Source organism: Epinephelus lanceolatus, chromosome 10 (genome assembly GCF_041903045.1).
Source record: "Epinephelus lanceolatus isolate andai-2023 chromosome 10, ASM4190304v1, whole genome shotgun sequence".
NCBI classification, from domain to species: Eukaryota; Metazoa; Chordata; class Actinopteri; order Perciformes; family Serranidae; genus Epinephelus; species Epinephelus lanceolatus.
This window is the reverse complement of record NC_135743.1, coordinates 2,440,833-2,459,468: the sequence shown is the minus strand read 5'-3', so window position 1 is coordinate 2,459,468 and position 18,636 is coordinate 2,440,833. Positions and strand designations below refer to the sequence as shown.

The 18,636-nt window shown below is 41.5% G+C and overlaps 2 protein-coding genes across 3 annotated transcripts in view; one reads left to right on the top strand and one right to left on the bottom strand.

The window, feature by feature from the left end:
• The window catches only part of cmtm6 (CKLF-like MARVEL transmembrane domain containing 6), a 29,081-nt gene extending 11,020 nt beyond the window's left edge, over nt 1–18,061 (top strand). Inside the window, exons 3-5 of the mRNA XM_033641467.2 lie at nt 4,746–4,922; nt 12,192–12,290; nt 12,570–18,061. Of these exons, the coding sequence (XP_033497358.2) occupies nt 4,746–4,922; nt 12,192–12,290; nt 12,570–12,734 (441 nt within the window). The 3' untranslated portion in view covers nt 12,735–18,061. The remainder of the gene's footprint in view (nt 1–4,745; nt 4,923–12,191; nt 12,291–12,569) is intronic.
• Nucleotides 5,715–11,230, bottom strand: LOC117266328 (uncharacterized). Of its 2 annotated transcripts, none has more exons than XM_033641466.2 (4): nt 10,699–11,230; nt 8,041–8,588; nt 7,790–7,924; nt 5,715–6,104 (listed from the first exon to the last, which is right to left on the bottom strand). In XM_033641466.2, exons 1-2 carry the CDS (start codon nt 11,056–11,058, stop codon nt 8,232–8,234), a joined length of 717 nt encoding a protein of 238 aa, XP_033497357.2. In that variant the 5' UTR covers nt 11,059–11,230; the 3' UTR covers nt 5,715–6,104; nt 7,790–7,924; nt 8,041–8,231. The 2 variants fall into 2 exon arrangements, with proteins under 2 accessions (XP_033497357.2, XP_078027400.1); XM_078171274.1 differs by having other exon boundaries at nt 7,632–7,924; nt 10,699–11,228.
• Nucleotides 18,062–18,636: the final 575 nt, after the last annotated feature.

Here is an 18,636-nt window from a genome sequence, read left to right as displayed (position 1 = left end):
TTTGAGACTCGGCAGACGTCAGAGCGTCTTATTTTAGCTCTGTGGTTCAGGGTTTGTCTCAGTTTGTTTGAAGGAAACACAAAGACTTTTTATAACCTGACATTCAGCTGAAACACAGAAATATTCCTGCTGTAAAACTTGGTGGTGTAATGGGAACAGAGTCTGGAGTCTGGTTTACCACACCACCAAAATACACAGCAGGGAGGGAGTGAACTGCACTTATGTTCCCCGTCCTTTAAACTTCCACTCGTCTATTTTTTACATTGATAATGCCTCAGTTTACAGAGTAACTCCAGAGCATTTTAGCCTCGTTAGCTCCTAGTTTTGGTTTCATGGCACGTTTACCGTCTGGAGTTTGAGTTCGCTGCGACGGGAAGCAAACGACGAGCTGTTTTCAGGCTCAGAGAGATGCTTCATCGCCCCTTTCAAAGAGACGCTCACACATCTGTCTTAAAACAACTTAACACTCACATTTAAAGGATGACTGGTCCCTGCTGTAACACTTTAAGACTTTCACACTAAATAATAATAATTGAATTGAATTTGAACAGATGAGTTTTAAGAAGTGACTTGCATAGTAATACAGATATTTTAATCATCATCTTGTATTTACAGTGTCACACATTTGGTTCACACATTTAGGAAAAAGGAAATTGTTGTATGTTCATAAATTACTGAGATAAAGAATTTGTCTTAATGTTGTTAACAATAGTTTATGTTGGCTTTTAAGTTCATTTTGAAAAAAAAAAGAAGGGAAAAAAAGGCGACAACATGCGAGTTACAAAAAATTAAACAGTTGAACTCTACAGAATTAAAATGTGCTCGGGTTTAAATTAGGGATGATTGTGAAATTCTGGCCCAGTATCAACTAGAGATGTACCGATACCACTTTTTCCTTCCTGATACCGATTCTGATCCCTGAACCTTTGGTATCTGCCGATACCGAGTACTGATCCGATCCTGGCGCGTAAAATAAAAATGGATGGGATATGAATTGTTGTATGTCTCAACTCCTAAAACTCTATGTAAAATATTAAGAAATAAATACGTAACAGTAGAATGAATGCCATAAAACTTTCTTTTATTATTATTATCCAGTGTTGACACAGATCAAGACGCAGGTTAAAGTGCAGCCACACAGTTTGGTAAAAAAGACATGTTAAAGGCTACAGTAGAATGCTTTTTAAACTCTGCTCCGTTTCCGTTTCGTTTGCTTGTAGCGTGCGTATGTGTAATGACGTGAGGCATTACGTGGTATCGGATTGGTCATAGGCTGTACTCGCCAATACCACATTTTAGGCAGTATTGGAGGCATTTCTGATACTGGTATCGGTATCAGTACAACTCCAGTATCAATACAGGTGTTTAAAATAACTTTTTGACTGATAGCCTGAACTGATACTGACGACTTTGTTTGGAAGATCTCGAACACGTTTTCTATCGTCCTCGGGACAAAAGGACGCAGTTAGTATCAAGCCCTGTTATTCAATACCGATGTGCCACTAATAAATGGGTGCACCCCGAGTTGAAATGTCGGCCTGTATGATGCTGATGCAGTAAACATGAGCGAAAGCCTAGTTTTGTCTTTTTGGTCACACTTCAGACTCCTGTTGTTGCAACTCTATCTTCTTAAATTATTAATAAAATTACCCTGAAATATTGTGATATTATTTCACTTCCCCCAGCTGTGACACATTTTACTGTTCTCCGAAAATTGGAGCTCCTGCAGTTTGGGTGTTGCACCTGGCCGCATTGTGTTCTTGATAATATTTAAATGTATTGTGCCCTGATATGTTTTTGTATGATACGTAATTTAAAACAGTATGGTGGACGAAAAAAGAACAAGAGCCCAAAATGTACGGACACACACAACACACAATTTTAAAACCGTGACTAAAGTGTGAGGAGGTTGAAGCGAAGAGGGCGTGACTGAGTGTGAAAGGCTCCAACTGTCCTCCCGCCCCACCTGACCCGCTCTCCCCTTAGAGATGTGATGATTAGTCGATTAATCTTATAAAACAGAAAAATAAGAAACATTTTGAGCTTCTGCAGTGTCTCTGATTTTCTGTTTCCCTCAGTCTCATTCGTGGAGCCGTTAAACGTCACGCAGGTTTTTTAAAAAAAATTTTTAACTACTTTGACGTTCCTCCACAAAACGTTACTTTGGAATAAACGTCCTGTCGCTCACAGAGGGCGGCTGAACGTTAACAAACATCATGGATGTATGACACAGTTTTATCTCAGCAGCAGTTGTTTGTGTCCACAGAGCGAGCAGCCGCAGTCCTCTCTGCTCAGTATCAGCGGGCACGCCTTCACTGGCTTGTACCATTAAACCCTCCTGTGTGGGGGGGTGATCTGTCTCTCCAGCAGGACAGGGCTGACGTCCTCTTACTGTTGACTCAGTGTGGTTCAGGCGTGCCCAGGACGTCCATGCGGTGTGTGTGTTAGTGTGTTGGGAAGCAGCCGCCGCCCACACAAGCGAGCGGTCTGAGCGGTTTTACAACAGTCACTTACTTTTAATGAAACACACACACACACACACACACACACAGTCAGCAGCTCTCAGTGTGGTTTTATACTGGTTTCATGCTCAGACTGGGAGCACAACATGTCACATAAATCAGTCACACTGAATGCTGTGATGTTCAGATGAGTCATGTTCATATTGTGAAGATGAGTTTTATTTTATTGGAGAGATAACAGTGTCGATACAGAGAGGAAACATGAGGAGAGACGTGAGAGAGGGAGGAACGACACGCAGCAGAGTTCCCAACGTGGAGTTGAACCACAGATTTGTTTGTGTTATGAATCTGAACCACCAGACGCACCAGTGTCACGGTTTAGAGGCTGCGACTGTGTGCGCTGATTTATATCATACAGAGTCTGATATATTTATACATGCATACACACTCAGTGGCCACTGCATTAGGGACACCTTACTAGTACCAGGTTGGACCCCCTTTTTAATTCTTGGTGTCACAGATTCAACAAGGTGCTGGAAACATTCCTCAGAGATGTTGGTCCATATTGACATGATGACATCACACAGTTGATCCATGATGAGAATCTCCCATTCCAGCACATCCCAAAGGTGCTCTATTGGACTGAGATCTGGTGACTGTGGAGGCCATTGGAGTACAGTGAACTCATTGTCATGTTTGAGATGATGTGAGCTTTGTGACATGGTGCGTTATCCTGCTGGAAGTAGCCATCAGAAGATGGGTACACTGTGGTCATAAAGGGATGGACACGCTCAGCAACAATACTCAGGTAGGCTGTGGTGTTTAAACCATGCTCAGTTGGTACTAAGAAAATCTCCCCCACACCATTACACCACCAGCAGCAGCAGCCTGAAGCGTTGATACAAGGCAGGATGGATCCATGCTTCCATCTGAATGTGGTTTTTCCAATCTTCTATTGTCCAGTTTTGGTGAATTGTAGCCTCAGTTTCCTGTTGTTAGCTGACAGGAGTGGCACCTGGTGTGGTCTTCTGCTGCTGTAGCCCATCTGCTTCAAGGTTGGACAAGGTGTTGTTGCTTCAGAGATGCTCTTCTGCACACCTTGGTTGGAACCAGTGCTTATTTGACTTCCTGTTGCCTTTCTATCATCTTGAACCAGTCTGGCCATTCTCCTCTGACCTCTGGCATCAACAAGGCATTTTGGCTCACTGGATATTTTCTCTTTTTGGGACCATCCTCTGTAAACCCTAGAGATGGTTGTGCTGAAAATCCCAGTAAATACTCAGACCAGCCCGTCTGGCACCAACAACCATGCCACGTTCAAAATCACTTCAATCACCTTTCTTCATCATTCTGATGCTCCGTTTGAACTTCAGCAGCTCGTCTTCACCGTGTCTACATGACTAAATGTTAATGAGCTGCTGACACCTGATTGGCTGATAAGATATTTGTTAATGAGCAGTTGAACAGGTGTACCTAATAAAGTGGCTGGTGTGTGTGTGTGTTGCAGGTGTGTGATGATTCAATGAAAAGTGTTTTGTTTACGTGTCACATAAACAGGATCATTGATGTCTCTGAGGACTGACATGTTGGATTTCATCTTTAAGATCTCAGGTTTTAATGTTGTAAGAATCATAAATGGATCCAAACTGCTGCTCTGTTTTACAAAATCTGACGAAGCTGTGTCGGCTGATTTTCATTATTTAATCCTAAATGTTTTTGATGAGGATCTTTTAATTACGTTTTATCAGACAACAGTGACCTTTCACCCAGAGACATTTTCCAGTGTAAACATCAACCTGTCGGCGTCCTCTGGTGGACAAACTGTGTCTAACTGACCTTAAACACATCTTTGACATTTCTCTACTGACATTAACTTGCAGACATGTGTCAACTTTAGTGGGGCAGCACTGCACATATGAAACTGGAGGTGTGGGACTCACACTCAGGAAGTTTTAATATGGCAAAACTTAATTTCCTTCATCATTTTTATGCATCAGTTCAATCATGTGGAAGTCCTCCGTTACTTTAATGTTTTATTGGAGGGGGACAAATGCACATGTTCTGAATATTGAGGGGGAAGTGTCCACTGCATAACCCCCAAAATCTCCACCTGTGTATGTGTGTGTGTCATAGCCTGAAACAATCTGATAATTAGGACTGCAACTAACAATTGTGTTGGATTGATAGATAGATGTAACTCTTGTAACAGGCTGTGGTTTTAAATTCTGCTTAAATAAAGTTTACACAAACACTAACCAGGTGTCTCCCGTCTCTCTCCGTCAGCTGCTGTCCTTCGTGGCCTTCATCATGGAGGAGGTGGTGAACAGCTGCGTCAGCTGTGGCGCCCTCTACTTCTTTGAGTTTGTCAGCTGCACAGCTTTCCTCTTCACCCTGCTGCTCCTCATCCTCCTCTCCACCACGCTGCACACCAGGACAGGCATCACCTGCTGGCCCACCCTGGTAAGAGCTGAGGGTCACCTCCACCCTGATCCCATCACTCCTCCATATAAACTCCAGCTGTCTGCCTCCGTCACAGACCGGGCTTTTTATCTGTTCCTTTGTTAATGGAATAGTTTGGAATTTTGGGAAATATATTTATGTTCTCTTCCTCTCTGAGAGTCAGAAGTTCAGGCTGACACCGCTCTCATGTCTGTACAGTAACATGAAGCTGCAGCTGGTTAGCTTAGCTTAGCATAAAGACTGGAAACAGCTACCCTGGTTATTTGCTATCACAGAAATCCAGTGATAGTTCTCTTTTGACACTTTGTGATCCAGCACCCAACCCAGTGGGCTTTGGGGATGTGCGTGTCCTATTCTTTATCATACAGTTCTCTGTACATCCCACACCTCTGACGTTTTACTGTCTCGTAGTCTCAGACACTTTCAGCACAGTTTCATCTCATATGATATGAAGCAGCCTCCTTCATTTATGGTTCTGATGATGTTGCTCGTGATTAACACCCCGCCTCTTTCACATGAGAGCGCTCATGGCTGATATGAAAACCCAGACTTGACTGAACTAGTTGATAACCAGCTTTGTGTTACTGCTTATCCAGATAGCCAGTGTGACGGGTTAGTCAAACCAGATAACAAGAAGATGTCCTGGGTACGTTGATCTGGTTTCGTAGCACAGGCCTCTGGTGTTCAGGGGGCAGAGTTGTCTCAATTGTCAGATCATAACACAGCGATAAACGATGCACACACTGCATCATATGGGACCTTCTCACTGAGTGACACATACGGACACAATCACACATTCACACTGACTCTTTATTGCAGTGATGTCAGTTACACCCAGCTTTATCTGCACGTCATCACCTACGTTTGAATATTAAAACTATATTCAGGAACCATTATAAAAAACACCAGATTATTTTTTACAAAAAGTTTTCTCCAGTCATGCTCATGATGCAGCATGAAGATGTCTGTGATGTGCTGACAGTCTGTTTGGTCCGTCGTAACGACCAGAGTCAGAGCCGCCCTCTGAGCAGCCACAGTGTGCGGTGAAGCTGTCTCTGTTATTGTGTCCACGTCTCAGTGCTGCAGCTTCAGCACCAAACACACCCGCTCCTGCTGAACGATTGAGCTTCACAGGTTTATTATCCATGACCTGAATCTTCTCCTCCGTAAGAAATGGCTCACCTACAAAAAAGACAAAGATTTGGGAGATCATTAATCTCATATATTGACAACAACTCTCCCCGTCCAGCACGTAACTCTTATATATTAAAGAAGTGTGAAACCACGGCTTTAAAAGGAGGAAGTAACAAAGATGTGTACTCGCAAATTAAAGATGCTCGACTGTCTCAGTTTCACGAGTGTGATGTTACACCCTGTCACGGTTATTCAGAGGATGTGTTCACATGCACAGCAGTTACCTGGTTACTGTAATCCACACACACACACACACACACACACAGAGGTCAGTAATCAGGTTCTGCTTTGTTCCTGACTTTATTCCTGAAGCACATCTGTCTGATTGGAACTAAGGAGCTGCTTGTTTGATCACAGTTTCTCTCCTCACACTCTGAATGTGCCTGAACAGTCAAATGTTGAGCAGCAGAAACCAGCTTGTTAATTTCAGTTTCGGTCAGACATCAGGTGGAATTCTGTATTTTCATCCAGCTGCTGTGAAGCTCTCTGTGTCTGTTTTTTCTGCACATGCTCACATTAATCGAACTTTATTTTTTTTTCCAATTATGATTTCGGCTTCCAACGACTATGATGACAAGATGATCGGGATGAAACGATTGCTGCACCGCACTGTCTTCACAAAAATGCTCACGTTTTGTCTTGTACTCGCAGTGTTTGCCAACTTTTTGACTTTCTCACTGGATTTAACAACTTTATAGACCCTTTATTGACTTTATCTGTGAAATATAACCCACCGCAGGTTCAGCCTTTAGAGCTAACATTTCATTTACGGCATCACCTGAATGTGTCGATCAGCAGAACTGAGTCAGGTACATTGCTAACAAGCTCACATTCCTGGTAGTTTACTTTATGATATGTGAATGCTGGATTTTTACTTTTTACCCAGAGGTCATCATGTTGAAAGATGAAATAGCTGTTACTGTGAAAACTTTCAGAGTTATGAAATCCTTTCTGAGTATTGCAAACTGTTTCTGGGCAGAGTTTCTTGGAACTGGACTTCCTGGATGTTCTATTCTCTGAGTCTAAGTAACCAGGACAGGGTTTAATGAGGGAGGCTCATTGTCGTGTTTCTGCTTCAGCAGCATTGTTGCCTCACAACACGAGGGTTCCTCATGATGCAACAGGTTTCCTGGTTCGAACCCGGTGTGGGGGAGCCCCTCTGTGCAGAGTTTGCATGTTCTCCCTGTGTCAGCGTGGGTTTCCTCCAGGTGCTCCAGCTTCCTCCCACAGTCCAAAGACATGCAGATTAATTGGTGACTCTAAATTGTCCGTAGGTGTGAATGTGAGTGTGAACGGTTGTCTGTCTTTATGTGTCAGCCCTGTGATAGTCTGGTGACCTGTCCAGGGTGAACCCTGCCTCTCACCCAGTGTCAGCTGGGATAGGCTCCACCCCCTCATGACCCTAACAGGATAAGCGGTTATGGAAAAATGAATGAAGGTAATCCTGTCGAAAGATAAAATAGCTGTTACTGTGAAAACTTTCCAGAGTTACGAAATCCTCTGAGTATTACAAACCGTTTCTGGGCAGAGTTTCTTGGAATTGGACTTCCTGTCTGAGTAACCAGGACTGGGTTTGATGAGGGAGGTTCATTGTCACATGTTTCTGCTTCAGGATGAAGCAGAGACTTCTACCTCTGAAGTCTTCCTTTGTATCTGTTGAAAATGATACTGACCCTTTCTTGCTGTATGTCGGGGTGGTGCTCATGATGCGCTGTATGTCAGAGTAGCCATGTCAGCTCCATGGTCCCAAAGCTCAGGTCGTCCTCTTATGAAGCTGATTGTCTCCACAGCAACAGAACAGATGGATTCTGTCACCAGAAACACATTAATACGAATTCTTAGGAGGAAATACAGACTGACAGACAGCTTTATGCAGAACTGGAATAATGTCTAAAAGAATTTCACATGAACACAAACAGCTGACCTGCACCACTTTGTTTTCTTTTGTGGGGTCCAACATGAAGGTGTGGTGCAGCCCTGAGCACAGCTGGATCATCAGATGTGGTTCAGCAGTTGCCGTCTCAGGCTCAGTGTTTCTGATTATTAAAAAGTCTCCTCCTCATATCAAACGCTGGTCCAGTGAACAGAACGGCAGCAGCAGTGAGCAGCTGCGGTTTATGGAAGTATGTCTCTCAGGTGAGGAGAGGACTTCCACACACCGGAGTGTCCGCCATGACAGCTCCACTTCACCCTCATCTGTGCACCTGAGTGGAACACCTCCTTCTCTATGATGGGTTCTCCGCATGTCTGACACCTCCTGAACAGCTCCATCAGGCTGCGGTTATAAACAATAATGCAGTCCTTGTCGGCGTCTTCGTCAGACTCGTCAGATGTTGTCGCTGAGTTGAACTCTGGTTCTGAGTGGAAGCTGTCGTCACGAGGGTCGACTGACACCACGATGCAGAAGCTTTCGTCGGACGCTGCTGCTGCTGGAGGAGACCGAGAGGAGCTCCCTGCAGCTCCACCAGCCACCTGCCAACAACAGAACCAGATCATGGAGGCAGTGTAGCGTAGTTCAAGCAAGATATGACCGTAAGAGATGACAAAGAAATTTATATGTGATCATGAAGGACACGTGGAAGTATGAAGGCAGTTCTCAACATAAAAGGAAGTATGAATGAGCCTTAAAGGATAACTTAAGTATTTTTCAACCTGGACCTTTTTTCCTCCATATTTTTGTGTCTAAGTGACTAATCAAGAAAAGTTTTTGAAATCAGTCCAATGAAGCAGCTGGCAAAAGCAAAATCGGCTGCTTTGAAACCACATGGGGCAAGTGTGCACCGTTAATGTACGTCCAGTGAAAGTGTTTGTTTTTGCCACTGACAGGCTCAGATGGTTATTATAAGTGTCTGACAACATTATGGAAAGGATCCCTACAGGGTAAGACCATTTTGTCAAGGACTAAGCTCCTTTTTGTGTCACCAGAAACAACTGTAAAAATCATTATTGCCAAAACCCACCAGACTCTATTCAAATAAACTGTAATTTTATCATTCATTTATTCCACTGCTCAAACAATCACCAGCTCTGGTATGGTTCAAATTAACCCTTAATTCCCCCAGTTAGATGTGAAAATATGCTGCCTCTATACACGCTTAAATTACTCTTAATTTAAATGGAGTCTGGTTGGTTTGTGATGGCGGTTTTGGGGCTGTCTATAGTTTAGCAAAAAGGATCTTGCTCTTTGACAAAAAGGTCTATCTCTGTGTCCTTTCCATAAAGAGTAAGCTACAGACAGCCCCAAAATCGCCATCACCAAACCAACCAGACTCCTTTTAAATTAAGAGGAATTTAAGCGTGGAAAGCGTCAGCACATTTTCACCTCCACCTGGGGAAATTAAGGGTTTATTTGAACCAAATCAGAGTTGGTGATTGTTCGAGCAGTGGAAAGACGAACCAAGACAGCCTTTTTTTTTTGTTGTTGTATTTTGTACCTGCTGACTTTGAAAGAAGTTTATCTTACAATGATAAAAGTACTGTTTATTTAAATAGAGTCTGGTGGGTTTGGCAATAGTGATTTTTAAGGCTGTTTCTGGTTACACAAAAAGATCTTAGTCTCTGTCCGAAAAGTCTATCTCTGCATGGGTCCTTTCCATAATGTTGTCTAGGGTTTGGTCGGTATTAGGAAGAAAAAAAAAAGGTCAGGTTTTTGTGAAAAACTGCATCAATTCGGTAATACCGGATTTTCGGCACTTGGGGGCAGAATTGACTAATTTAAAATAAAAAACGACCATAGGACAACTGAGTGACAGTAACACATTGTTTCTTTTATTCCTTACAAATAAATTTGCAGGTTTAGCTTACTCAATCAGTGCAAACAAGGGTTGCCTCCTTCGTCTGGCTCAAAGCCGAAGTGTTGCCATATTGGCGGATTCTTAGATTTCTTTGAGACTAAATTGTCCGCCATTATCGATTCCCTGTCACTGTTAAACAAACTCCAGGCTACAGTAGAGGCCTTGGCGCATGCACACTCGTACCCCCTAGCTCAGTCCCCGCCCCACCCCCACCCCCACCCCCTCTCTCTCCTGCTCGCTGTGTGCTCGGCGAAGAGGCAGACACAGGCTGTAAAATGACGTATATGCGGTCCGGTCGGTCTAAAAAAAAAAAAAACCCCGGTCCAAGACGGACTACCGAACCAAACTGGTATTACCGAGAACCGACCCAACCCTAATGTTGTCAGACACTTATAATAATAATCTGAGCCCGCCAGTGGCAAAAACAAACACTTTTAATGGACATATATTGACAACGCACAGTTGCCCCATGTGGTTACACATTGAAGCCAGTTTTGCTGTGGTTTGCTGCAGCCCTCTCACACAATACTGGACCAGTATCAAAGCTTGTTGTTCCCAACAAAGTCATGGGGAAACAGGGTTCAGGTTGAAAATATCTAAGTTATCCTTTAGGGCAGGAAAAAGGGGGCCCCCGTCCCCCAATTAATTGAATCCGCCTCTGTTAAAGTCACTGACAGGTTAAACCTTCATTATTAAAGTCAAATGTGTAGCTGCTGACACGGACGGAAGAATAAAAGACACCTGGACTTGACTAACTACAGTCAGTGTTTCCTATAATGAGTATTTACCTGAGTTCTGGTTCTCTTTGGAGCCGGCGGAGATGTGTCAGCGCTGCCCGGCTCACCGTGCTGTCTCCCGGGGAACACTGACGGCACAGCGCCGCTCTTCAACACCGGCTTGGGCGCGATGTTCAGTATCTTAGCTCGGAAGTCCTCTTCGTAGTCCTCCGGCTGGAAGTGCAGACTGCACACTCTTACCCCGCTGTATTTAGACACCGGGGTGTTTTCATCAAACCTGGGGTTCTGTATCGCCTTCAGCCATATTTTACAGCGCTGCGGGTCTCTGGTTGGTAAACCGTGGAAAATAACCCCCATAGACTTCGCCTCGTCGTAGCCTTTACACCCGGGAACACAACACCTCCACGGCATCGGGGCAGCGCCGAACGATCCACAAACAACTGAACAAGTGTGAAATGTAAAAAAAAACTTACATTGTACTGTAGCGGTGAAATATTTGTTTGTTTGTCATGTAATCACAGGCTGTGAAATGCAGGGAGGACGTTAGCTCAACAGTCAGCAACTTCCGTTATTCTTCTTCTACTAACCGATTTCCGGCAGGTTGTAACCTGTGAGGCGCAGTGCTGCCCCCCACAGGCAGTACTTTTTTAAATAGCCACAGGTAATGGGCAGCAAAGGTGAAAGAAGTACTCGGATCTTTCACGTGGGTCTGAACTCAGATCAGTTTTCTCTGACAGAGATTAAACGAGAGCATACATAGAGAGATGTTGAGCTTTTCAAATGAAGATCAGTAAGTGTGTGCTCGTAAATCAGCCCTTAAATCTGTCAAACACTGCTGGAGACATGACGCACACATTATTTTGTACAGCCTGACACCTTGATTTTGATTCCTGATCCACGATCACTGGATTAGATTAAAGGGAAAAACACAGAAAACACAATGACTAAAATGTTTTGAGTTTTCATTGACGGAATCTGTGAAGGATAAAAATGACTAAAATGTGACTAAAACTAATAAACAGTTTTATCTCAAGACTGAATCTAAAATAGGTGTCAAAATGAACACTGGTGGTCACCCTAACAACTAAAAATAGTTGCCATTTCCTTTGGTACTAATCAAATCACGATAGCAAACAGTACAATGTCCTCTCTGTTGATTCTGTTTCTTTGGTCCCAGCCAGTCACAGCCCAGCAGGGCAGGACGAAGCAAAGCAAAGTTAGTTTGATCCCTACAAAGATGATTTGTGTGTGTGTGTGTGTGTGTGTGTGTGTATATATTTGTTAAACAAAGCATGTGTAGCCTGTTAACTCTGGAGGAGCTGGCAGGTGGATGTTGTCTCCTCTGAACAGATCCAGGCTAACTGTTCCCATCTGTTTCCAGTCTTTATGCTAAGCTAAGCTAACCAGCTGCTGCCTGTAGCTTCATATTCACTGTACAGACGTGAGAGGGAAGTGAATCAGCATGTTTTCCTTTAAAGTGAACACGAGACAAAGTCCTCAACTAATCATCTTCATCATCATCATCTTCTTCTTCTGTTTGGCAGGACTTTGTGTACACCGCTGTCATCGCTGTGTTGTTCCTCATCGCCTCCGTCGTTTTTGCTTCAGACAATGGAAACACAACGATGGAGAGAACTGCTGTGGTGAGGAAACATCAGACTCACACTGCTCTCCTTTGTTACCTCCTTCTTTCCTCCTCTACCTCCTTCTTTCCTTTATTACTTCCAACTGTCCTCCTTCACCTCCTGCTTTCCTTTCATACCTCCTCCATTTCTTTTTTACGTCCTTATTTCCTCCTCTACCTCCTTATTTTCTGTCTCCTCCTTCCTTCCCCCCCTTCCTTCCTTTCCTACTTGATAATTAAAGTTAACTTTCTCTCAGATTTTTTAAAATATAATTTATGGCTCCATCTCCTCCTGCAGGTGTTTGGCTTCTTGGCGTCAGTGATGTTTATCATTGACCTCGGCTTGTTCGTGAAGGATCGTGGGATTCCCTTTAAGAAAGACGCAAAGCAGCAGCCCAGTAACGGCGGCCCGGCGATAGTGGAGGCTCAGCCTGAGACGGAGAAGCTCAACGCTGGAGAATAAGTCTGTTTCTATGTTCATGCGTTTTTTACGCAGAGGTCACATGATTTTACGCACTATTCTTTTACCTTGGCGACAGGAGGTGGAGCGGCCATTTTGAAAGTCATTTTAAACTCTGGTTTTAGTCGTCCATCGCTCAGGACGCTCTGTGCTGCAATCATCAACATAATCAATGCTCCAATAATGAATCGATCGCAGCGCAGAGCGTCCTTCAGTGTTTTTAAAACCAGCAGGTGTGTTCTGTGTTTAATTTAACAAACAGGAAGTAGACGTCTCTTCCTGTTTGTTAAAAACCTTTTTGAAAGAAGAAGAGAGACACTAAACCACAGAACCACTAAATACTGTAAAGTCTATTTTTATCAGAGGTCAACACTCCAGCAACACCTGTAGTAGAACTAGACAACAACTTTATAACAACACGGACGCGTCTCTGCTCGTGGTGTAACAATAATGTTGTTCAGTACACGACACGTATTGCTGGAGTTTTGACGTCTTCAGATTTGTTTCCCTTCTTCATGCACCTTGGAAGTAGGTGAAGCTGTGCCAGAAACCTCCACCCTGCTTCTACCCTACAGTTTATTTTTTAAACAACACAATGAATTTAATCAATATATGGCTTTTCTTTTTTATTATTAAAGGTATACTGTGCAGGATTGTTGGCTGAACATGCTCACCAGCGAAAGTAAAAGTCAACCAGAGATTCTTCCTGTTTAGTGTTCTGTGTGGCAATATTTGCTTTTTTATTTGTTTGTTTGTTCATTTTCGGGGCTGTTTCTCTTGGATGCCTGCTGCGTACCATCTGGCACCTGGTCGCTGCGGTTTTTTAAAAAAACACACATTAAACACACATTAAACATGGCTTAATAGAGACAGTTTCAAACGCAAATCAGCTTCACTATAACTCGCAGCATTCACAGACAAACACTTGTCTTTATCTGGACACATTTTCCCCACAAATACAACATGCTAACATTATTAGCACAAGCCTATGGCATTTTACATTGTATAAATTAGCCTAGCAACTTGCAGAGATTTCCTCTGCTCATATGAAGCCAGGATAAATCACACACAGTGTGTGGAGGCTTTATTGTCTTCACAATTTATTGTTTCTTATCTGTGAAATTAAAGTAAATCAAAGCTTTGTTTCCACTGTGGGAAATGGTTTCAGCTCACAGAGACAGACAGGAGGTCTGCGTCACTGTGACACTGTGGAGTTACATTTCTGGGGAGGTGCACGTCAGGCTACAGCTTCAGTTCAATGCAGAAATATAAATTCTGCCGTAGAGTGGGTCGTAAGTGCTGATTTAAGAGAGATTTACACTTACGATGTAAACGTACATAGCAGAGGAAATTGTCGCTAGGCTAATTCATACAATGTAAAATGCCATAGGCTTGTGCTAATAACATTAGCATGTTGTATTTGTGGGGGAAATGTGTCCAGATAAAGACAAGTGGTTTGTCTTGTGAGTTATAATGAAGCTGATCTGTGTACTTGTGTTTGAAATTGTTGCAGACGAGTGTTCGGGAGGTGTAACTGCAGAGTGACACAGACACACCACCGTACAAGTATAAGTGCTCACAATGGCGAAGGCTCTGCATAGAGCTGATGCAGAAGTATAAATCCACTTTAAGAGGGGTTATTTCTGTAATCTGAGTCTATACATTGTTTTTTAGCAAAATCCTGCGTAGTATACTTTTAAATATCTTGAATTTAAAATTGTCTTAGTCTAAACTTGCCTTGAAAAACATTTTGTTTAAATTGTCCCCAAAAATCAAATTCTGTGTCATAAAATTTTCCCAATTCACTGAACAGTTTTTGGTGTAAGTCGCAGGTTCCCAACCTGTGGGTCAGGACGCTCTGTGGGGTCCAAGATTAATCTGAGGGGTTACGAATGATCAGAAAGGAAAAAAAAATCACATTGCACGCATTAAGCTCCTCAGACCACAAAAATCTTTTAAATGAACCAATCAGATGAGGAAAGATCATTGTGGTGTCGGAAACAATACAGTGTGGTATTAATTTTTTTCTGTTCGGGCCCTGACGCCTCAAAAAAAAGACAGATTTAGACAGTTTTTATAGTTTGTGCTGAAATGAAGGAACTCTGCTCAACAAAGAAAATGTGTCTTTATAATGATTTTAAAAAACATTTAAAGTATCTAACCAGCCTCAAACAGCAGCAACAAGTCGTTTCTGATTATAAGTAATAATCTGAAATAAAACAGATTATTGCTTCAACTAGAATCTGATGATGAACAGTCAAACATTACATCTCATTTCTACACAGACCAGCAGGTGGAGCTGTTTGATTTAACATCCTCTCCTCTGGACCTGTGTGGAGGGTTTGTTTTTTTTCTGCTGCTCAAGTCAATGCTGCAGAGTTTCTTAACATGCATCAAAATTTTTGTCATTACAAGAAAGGAGACTCTTTTTTTTATCCAAAATCCAGTAAAACTAACTGAAATAAATCCTGAGATTCACTGTGTTTTGACAGATTCAGTTCTGACACTTTGGGGCTTCCATATGTCACAAAAAGACCTGAATGGCCAAAATTCAAACACTTTATTTCTGTTTTCCTCGTGTTAACAAGTTACTTTGGTCATGATCTTGAAATAGAAAATGTTTTCCTGAGTGACGTGGTAATTATCTTGAGATCTCAAGATAGCGAAGTTCCTGAAATAATGAGATATAGGTGCCCCAGATATATAAAGCCTTAATCCTGCTGGAACCTTTCCATCATGTGTGGCAATGTCAGATGACAATGAGCAGATCATTACATCACATTCCTCTTGAGTCAAGGCTGATTTATGCCACGTGCTTGATTATTTTATGCCCTGCTGTTATAGATTATAAACACAGTCTTTTTTATTAGATTTTTTTATTTGTACACATAAAACTGCATAAAATCCAAATAGTAAAAAAGAAAAAATGAAATAAACATGAAAATAACGACAGAGAAATGCAGATTTAATGTTACTATGGTGGATATATATCTGCAAAGTTATAAATTAAATAGTGCATCCTGATTGTGTGCGAACAGTACGTTCTTCTGACGCGCAGCTGCAGCACCGACTGAAAGTACAAAGAAAAGAATGTAATTTCAAACGCACCCTAAATCTGGATCGTGTTCGTAGAGACGAGACGTTCAGCCAAACACACCTGAGATGTTTTTCTTTGTTGAGTTTTCAGACACCAAACATTCAGCACACAAACATCACCAAAACCTTCCTGAGAGCCAAAAGCACCTGGTTCACTCTGATGAGGTGGATAAACATCTGACCTCTGACCTCTGACCTCCCTGTGGACCAATCACTTTATTATTCCACCACTTTGTTTCCAGCTTCGTTCCTGAATTGTTCTCTGTCAGACCTTTAATCTGAAGCAGCCTCGTGACAGAGACGGCTCTGTGTTTTTTTATTTCGCCTGTTTCCTGTTTCTAAAGGCTGAAACATATGGTTTTGATATTGTTTTATATTCTCAAGCTTTTATTGGTTTTGACTTCATAATCTATTTGATCATGTTCACAGTTTTTTATTTTAAATGTTTTAATCATCTTAATCACTCTGTGTTGTTTTAAGTGAATGTTTTATGAAGGAAATGTTTCTACGAATCATTACATGAGGAAAAGTAATCAGCTGTTTGTCATCCCGTCTGGATTTTACTGGTCGTAAATTTAGTTGTTTCATTTTTTTTTCTCCTCAGGCGAGACGCACCAGGTGAAAACATTTTCATGCACTGGTCAGTTTTGAGATTTGGGGCTCTTCAGCTCCCGTATGGAGTCTGGTTTCAGACTAGTGTAACAAAAACATCCACATCACACATGTAGGTGTTCATGTCACAGTCATTCAGATTTCTCCTCTTGAAAATTTTAGCAAAACTGGCATGTTTAATTATATAATATCTTATTTGGATATTTAAAAATGCAATTGCAGAAAACTTTTCATACGAAAAAATAATTGTCTTAATGTAGGGAAGTTTCATGGTGACATCTGTAAGTTAAAGTCTTTTCACCTGGGATGTCTCTCTTTGATAAAAAGGAATTTTTACTGTTTAACAGTTTAAAGGAATTCTTCACCCGAACGTGTCGATGGTTAAGTTATTATACCAACCCAAAATATCTTTGTTCAAGGTTATGGTTTTAATGGTTTCAGGGTTTAATCACTTAAATGAAGGAATAAAAACCATCACAAACTATTTCATGCAGGATCATAATGGGCCCCTGGGCACAGACATATAAAGGGCCCCCAAACCCACCTTCATAAGAGCAAGACCTCCACGCTGACCTGTTTGATTTGAGAGGTCGTTTTGTGTTTCTTTGTGGTCGCTTTGTCTCTTTTTGTACCATGTTGTGTGCAGTTTTATGTCTCTTTGTGGTCCTGTCATGTCCCTTTGAAGTTGTTTTGTGTGTCTTTGTGGTCATTTTGAGTCTCTTTGTGGTCGTTCTGAGGCTCTTTGCAGGTGTTTTGTGTGTCTTTGTGGTCATTTTGTGTCGCTCTGTGGTCGCTGTGTGCCTCTTTGTAGTTGTTTCGGGCCCTTGTGCCTGTGCCAGGTGATCCAGTTCACCATGTCTGGGGTTCAGGGATCAAATCAAAATAATCACATTTGGGTGAAATATTCCTTTAATATTTTAGATGCGATTGCCAGCCAATCACTTGAAGAGTTAAAATTCCTTCAGCCTCCGTGGCACAAAGAGTTTGTTCATCACATTAACACATTCTGAAAAGTTGATTTTTTTCGGCTCATGTTTAAACTTTTATGCCCAGAAAGTGAAGCGGACTGCAAGTCAAAAACACAAACAACCAACTGCCATCTGTTCTTCATGTGTGTGAAATGTTTCCAAATGTTTAAAGATGAAAAGTATTTTGTTTTTTTGCATTGTTTTTAAAGAGTGGTCACATTTTTCTACTTTCACTTTGTGTCCAAAGTCTGAAATTTGTAAATTTGAGTAGTAGTGTGAAGCGAGCGCGTCAGAATCATGAGATGTTTGATGTAACTGTGACATAATCATGAGATGTCGAGTCTTAATTTTGACACATTAATAATGTACACTTGTGTTGGACTTCCGCACAGAAGGGACCTGATATTTGTGGAGAAAAGATCATCTGTTAAAAAGAAACACACGTCACAGATTAAAACCACAGAAACCATCAGATTTAATTCAGGGTCCAAACAGCTAACGATGGACGATGAAATCTGAGGGTTTTAATTTTCTATGTTTGATTTTCTCTCGCCTTACAGTGACGTTTATAATCGTGGGAACAACATTCTGACAGTCAGACAGTATATTGATAAATAATGATTAAATACACTGGAAAACCAAGTGGGAATCTTTTTAAATAAAGATATATTTTCTCAATCGCGTCAGTCAGACAATCCAGAAATCTGTTTTTATATCAAGATGACTGACTTTCATGTTCCAAGGGGAGATTATTTTGAAGAAAATAAATGTTTTTGTAATATATATATATTTCCATGATATTTCTCTGTTCTGTGCCTGTAAAAATAGATTAGTTTTTCATCCAGATATGTCCTAACACAAAGTACTGTATGAAGGTACAGTAAAGATTCACTTTGTCTTTGAAATTTGCTGCAATTTAATTTCTGATTTCATCATCGTATTATTCTGTCATGTAATAAACACATTTTCAAGAAATAAATGTGCGGGTTTTAGTTAATATTAATTGTTCATAAATTGATTGTTAAAGTATATAATTGTCGTAGTTTTTATGTTATTTCAAGCACAGTAAGGTGAATTTTATACTGAAGCTAAAACTGTGTTGCATACTTTCTTTGTTAGTTAAAAATCAATAACAAAATGTTACCTCAAAAATACGTCATAGTTTTCATTCATGTACCAAAATCATATGAATGTAAAGATATTTATCCTTTAGACTCATTTTGCAAATC

Coding starts and splice junctions, on each gene's coding strand:
- LOC117266328 (XM_033641466.2), bottom strand. CDS start 11,058: ATGCCGTGGAGGTGTTGTGTTCCCGGGTGTAAAGGCTACGACGAGGCG. Junction 8,589..10,698: donor CAAAGAGAACCAGAACTCAG/GTAAATACTCAT, acceptor TGTTGTTGGCAG/GTGGCTGGTGGAGCTGCAGG.